Below are 6340 nucleotides of genomic sequence, written 5' to 3' on the forward strand. Positions count from 1 at the left end.
TTGTCATATCCTAACAAACCATACATCAATGGAAAGCTTATTTATTCAGCTTTCAGACGTACAAATCTAAAAAAAAAACTTAAAAAAAAGGACTCTTATGACTGGTTTTGGGGTTCAGGCTCACATATGGTTAGGGTTTGGCTTAGGGTTACTTGCATGTAATTATGCATAATTAAGGTTTATTAAGTAAGTAAGTGCATGTAACGTGTAGCAAGGACACCTTAAAATAAAGTGTTACTTTTGTTTGTTTGCTATAGCTGATTATTGTGTTTAAACAGCAGATGCTTTTCTAAACAGTTTAGAAAAGCATCCCGTAATAAACATAAATACATTATAATTTCGACACTACTACTACTTACTCAAATGTGTAGTTTAACTAGCTAGTGGCTTTAAATGACAAGTAGCGTAATGAATGGCTAAAAACAGCTAAACCTAAACCTGGCATCAGTTAAATTAAGGTAATCCAACCATTAAAATTCGATGCTGATACGCCATTCATCACTTTTACAAATAATGTTCAGTACAAGGATGGCAGCACCTTTCCGCGAGAATTTGCGGGTCTCTCAAATTTGGGGACGTGGCAAGACGTACCCAATAAGACGGCCTCGAGCGATGCATCAACCGATTGAGAAGCCTCGGCGCTGATTGGTTTTCCGATGCCCTGTAGCCAATCAAAAGAGAGCGCGATGAGTTCTGCGCATTTTTAAACAACGGTTTACATCAATACACCAATACATCCGGGGTTTGTTGTGCTGAAGTGGCCCAATGGCAGTGAACGGACTCCACTGTTTGCGCTGTGATTGGATCGCTAGTCCGAAAAACGGTGTGGCACAGGGGTGTGCAGAGTAAACCAAAGACCCTGTATTGTGTCTGGGATTCTCGGCCTCGTATTAAATCTAGGTATGTTTGTATTTTATACACGTTTTGGTACGCTTTTTGCATGTTTGGTCTTTAGTAATGTGTTTGACCACTGCATTGACTGACCGTGTAACGTTGTAATGCCGAATCACTTAAAGGGACCGTTGGTATTGAACGTTAAAGGGATAGTTTACCAAAATAATACATTTTTCGTCATCATTTGCTTACCCCAATGTTGTTATAAATGTCTATGACTTCCTTTCATCCGTGGAAAGCAAAACTATAATGTTAGAAGACTGACAGCCCCAGTCACAATTCACTTTCATTGCGTCTTGTTTCGTACAATAAAAGTGAATGGTGACCATCTCATCTTAAATGTGCTGTAAGGTAATTTTTTCCTTTGTTTGTGCTGCTTAGATTATCTGATCATGTCTGTTATAATTGTTGGTTAACAAGTAGTAAATAGCTATTGTATAACGTTACTTTGAAAGGCAGGAACATCTAACTGTTTCTTATACTGTAAGTAAGTCCTAATGAAGCTGTTTATACAATTCTAATATGTGATTTATTTCTGGTGTGACTAATTACTGATTAATTAATTATTAATTAATTGAGTCTAAAATTATGTAATTATATTTTTTGTGCTAATTTTGTTAGTGGGTCTTGGACACTTGTCTTGGCTGTACACTACTTGTCATTTTCACTTTTTTAGTTCCCCTTTATTTTATTTTTTTCCCCCCATTCTCTGGAAACACATTTGTGTTCATGTCGACATGTGTTTCCTGTCAAAGATTCTTTCTGGCATTTTGCCAGTCAGAATTGTTATCTTTCCCTTGTTGTTACACACATTTACACTGTCGTTCAAAAGTTTGTGGTCAGTATTTTTTATTTATTTATCTTTTATACACTTCAATTCATTTTATTCAGCAAGTACATATTAAATTGGCCTAAAGTGACAGTAAAAACATTTATGACGTTGTAGAAGGTTTCTATTTCAAATAAATGTTTCTTCCTTGTATTCATCAGTGAATCCTGGTTTCCACAAAACATTGAGCAGCACAACCTTTTTCAACATTGATCATACAAAATATTTCTTGAGAAGCTAATCAGCATATTAGAATGATTTCTGAAGGATCATGTGACACTGAAGACTAAAGTAATGGCTGCTGGAAATTCAACTTTGACATCACATGAATAAATGACAGTAAAATATATCAAATTAGAAAAGAGTTATTTTAAATTGTAATATTTCACAATATTACTGTATTTTTGATCCAATAAATGCAGCCTTGGTGAACATAAGAGACTTCTTTCAAAATCATTAAACAATCTTACCAACCCTAAACGTTGAACGGTAGTGAATGTCACACTTCTTGCTCAAACATACGCAGTGTTTACATTCACTGATTCAAACAGACCTTCAAACACGTAAAATTATGTTTGCACGTTGGATAATTTAAACGTTGCCACATCAGAAATTCCTGTGATAAGTATTTATTTTAGTGGGATTTGGTATGTGTATATATATGTTAATATTTGCTCTCTCTTTCACCAGAGCTTATGTGATGAAGATGGAGATTAGGCCTCTGTTGATGTGCTTTGCTCTGTGCGTGGTCTACGCCACCAGCAAACCCACAGAAAAGAAGGACCGTGCCCACCACGATGCACCACTGAGCAGCAAGGAGCATGACGACGGCACAAACTTTGACTATGACCACGATGCCTTCCTTGGGGAGAATGAAGCTAAGACGTTTGATGACCTGACCCCAGAGGAAAGCAAGAATAGGCTTGGGTAAGGATTGTGCTGAGTGTTAAGGGGAATTTAGTAGTGATTCGCAGCAACAAGATGACCGGAAGTCATTCATTTTCATTGCGAGTTGGTCGTTTCAATATGAAATAAATGATTAAGAGTAGACACACTCTTCTAGTTAATTTATACCCTTATGTTTTTACTCTTTTTGTGCTGCCTTTCAGTAAAATTGTGGATAAGATCGATGCAGACGAGGATGGCTTCGTCACAGAGGCTGAGCTGAAAGCATGGATCAAAAAGGCTCAGAAGAAGTACATCTATGACAATGTGGAAAGACAATGGAAGGATTTTGACATGAATAATGATGGCATGATCTCCTGGGACGAATACAAGAATGTCACATATGGCACCTACCTTGGTAAAAATGCAGTCTATTTTTATAAACAAGGTTAAAGAATTGGTCACCCAAAATGGAAATGTACACACACACACATGTCGTTCCATACCTGTATGTATTTCCTTCTGCTGTGGAACATGAAAGATGTTTTGAAAAAAATAAAAAGGTTCATATAATGAAAGTTCAGGGTCCAGTGTTGTTTTGGACCCCACTGACTTTCATTTTATGAACGAAAACAGTTGAAACATTCTTCGAAATATCTTTTATTTTCGTTCCACAGAAGAAAGAAAGTCATACAGATCTGAAAAACATGAGGTTGAGTAAATGATGACAGAATTGTTATTTTTGTCTACCACTTTAAAAATGTTAAGGTTTAAGTGTGTGCCATATGTACATCAATTTGACAGTCACCACTGACAAGCTACTACTAAACATATTGTAGAAACGTAATATTCTGTAAAGCTGCTTTGCAACTATTTGTTTTGTGAAAAGCACTATAGAAATAAACTTGAATTGAATTGAAAGTGTGTAGTTTTTATACCACTGTTGTCACCAAGCAGAATTGCAATAATAAGTATTTTAATAATCATTTGTTCTAATAATTGAATCATTTGCACTGTCTGTGTTTTTCTAGATGATCCTGAGTCTGATGATGGCTACAACTACAAGCAGATGATGGCTAGAGATGAACGGCGCTTCAAAATGGCTGATGGAAATGGAGACCACATCGCTGACAAAGAGGAGTTCACTGCTTTCCTCCATCCTGAGGAGTATGAACATATGAAAGACATTGTTGTGTTGGTGGGTCTGTTATTATTGGCATGTCGGTTCTATCCCAAGTTAAAGTTAATGTGAAACCTGTTTGTATCCCATTTTACTTCTGTAAACTCAGACATACACTACTACTTAAAACTGTAGAGCGGTCATATTTTTTACAGAAGTCTTATTTGATCAAAAACTCAGTACAAACAGTAATATTCTGAAATATTATTACAATTTAAAGTAACTGTTTCTATTTTAATATATTTTATCATATAATTTATTCCTGTGATGGTAAAGCTGAATTTTCAACTGCCGTTACTCCAGTCTTCAGAATCTCATGATCCTTCAGAAATCATTCTGAGATGCTGATTTGGTGCTCAAGAGACATTTCTTATTATTTTCAATATCGAAAACAGTTGTGCTGCATAGTGCTTGTGCTTTTTCAGGCCTCTTTAATGAATAGAAAGTTCAGAACAAACAGGATTTATTTGAAACAGAAATAATTTTTAACAATATAAATGGATTTACTCTCAATTTCTCAATCAAAATAAATGCATACTTGCTGAATAAAAGCATGAATTCCTTGCAAAAAAAAATGATAGTTGGTCGTTTGAATGGCAGTGTGTAATGGTGTAAAATGTTGGATGTGGCCTCATTTTATCCATTGGGAATTGGTGGCGTCAAATGAAAGGAAATTTGAGGAAAAAAAGAAATGACAAACATCCTTTTCCTTTATCATGTGCACCGATGCATTTTGGACATAAGACCAGGAACATGTATAAAGGAAAATAACTGGATCATTTTGATTTTTATATAGTTACTAGGCTTTGTCTGGATTTTCTGTAACCTATTTCACTAATTTGTTCATTTTATCATTAGGAAACTATGGAGGATATTGATAAGAATGGTGATGGTTTTATCGACCTGAAGGAGTATATTGGTGAGTGAAATATGGTATTAGATATATTTTAAATTGAATACTCTCTTACAAAATCTAGTCAACTTGCATTGCATAAAAATGTCAATTTGTCAGTATAGCTTAACATCAGTTGAATTTTCTTGAATATCAGGCGACATGTACAACCATGAGGATGAAATGGACGAGCCAGAATGGGTGGCGACAGAGCGAGAGCAGTTTTCAGAGTTTAGAGACAAGAACAAGGATGGGAAGATGGACAAAGTTGAGACCATGGACTGGATCCTGCCGGCCAACTACGACCACGCAGAAGCCGAAGCCAAGCATCTGGTGTACGAGTCTGACACGAACAAGGTGAGCTAACCTTAAAAACTTACTTTGTCAGCTTTTCGTAAGTTACAACTGAAATCATTTCAACTGTTTGTCACACTGTCTTTCAGGATGGCAAACTCAGCAAAGAGGAAATACTCAACAAGTACGATTTGTTTGTGGGAAGTCAAGCGACTGACTTTGGGGAGGCTTTAGTTCGACATGATGAGTTTTAATTCTTTTTACTAGTATAATAGATAATTACTTTTTAACTTGTTTTGGTAAATGGATATAATTTATTTTATATTGCTTCACCATAATACAACATTAATTCCTCAGATTTAGTTCACTTAATAGATTGTTTTCATTTTTTGCACACGGAAATGCATTCATGATGACGCTACTTAAAGGGATAGTTCACCCCCCCAAAAAAATTCTGTCATTAATTACTCACCCTCATGATGTTCCAAACCCGTAAGACCTTCGTTCATCTCCGGAACACAAATTAAGATATTTTTGATGGAATCTGAAAGCGCTCTGACCCTCAATAGACAAAGGATCCTTACACGATCGAGGTCCAGCAAGGAGATCGGTAAAATAATCCATGTGACATCAGGGGTTCAACCGTAATTTTACGAAGCTACGAGAATACTTTTTGTGTGCAAAAGAAAAAAAAACGACTATTCAAATTCATCTCCTCCACGTCACCCTGTAGCGCCATTTTCAGAGAGCTCTCGGGATGCATCAAAACTATCTTAATTTGTGTGCTGAAGATGAACGAATGTCTTACAGGTTTGGAATGACATGAGGGTGAGTATTTTTTTAACTGTAAAGTGCGTTAGCAGCGTTTGTTTGATCGGTCTTTGGAATTGTGGTCCATGTACAGCATTATTACCATTTCAATAACTGTTTATATTTGTTTTTTAATGTGAAGCAGTTTATTCAGAGCTAGATTCAAGGCAGTTTTGTACCTGTTGCTTCTGATCTATGATCAGCTCCCCCTGCTGTTCACAGTTCTGCTCATTAGAATACCATTAGTAGAGAATCCTCTCAGATTGGCTTCTTCTGAGAGTTTATACAAATAGGTATAAAATACAATGTATATGTGAATATGTATATACGTTTTATACATATAAACTCACATTTCTCTACTGTGTGTAATTGTCTTGGCACAAACATCGATTTTAGAGCCATAGGTCATGATCCTCTATATCCTGTCTTCTTGCAATAGTCATTAGAAAAAAAACCTCGGCTCATTCGGTCACACATTCATCTATTGGTAAGATGTTTGTTTTCTTAAAGACTCCCTGATTTTGATCTTTAATAGACACACTCTCATTGTGCCTTT

General features: G+C 36.0%; 1 protein-coding gene across 1 annotated transcript; it reads left to right on the top strand.

Annotated features, from left to right (window-relative positions):
• The first annotated feature begins 757 nt into the window (after nucleotides 1-757).
• Nucleotides 758-5458, top strand: LOC107725564 (calumenin a). Its single transcript, XM_016534853.1, has 7 exons — nucleotides 758-900; nucleotides 2414-2650; nucleotides 2833-3026; nucleotides 3640-3806; nucleotides 4647-4707; nucleotides 4838-5037; nucleotides 5124-5458. The coding sequence occupies exons 2-7, from the start codon at nucleotides 2424-2426 to the stop codon at nucleotides 5226-5228; spliced, it is 954 nt and encodes a 317-aa protein (XP_016390339.1). The 5' UTR covers nucleotides 758-900; nucleotides 2414-2423; the 3' UTR covers nucleotides 5229-5458.
• The last annotated feature ends 882 nt before the right edge of the window (nucleotides 5459-6340 follow it).

The sequence above is a fragment of the Sinocyclocheilus rhinocerous genome, unplaced genomic scaffold (genome assembly GCF_001515625.1).
Source record: "Sinocyclocheilus rhinocerous isolate Xijiao unplaced genomic scaffold, SAMN03320098_v1.1 scaffold153, whole genome shotgun sequence".
Taxonomy (NCBI): domain Eukaryota; kingdom Metazoa; phylum Chordata; class Actinopteri; order Cypriniformes; family Cyprinidae; genus Sinocyclocheilus; species Sinocyclocheilus rhinocerous.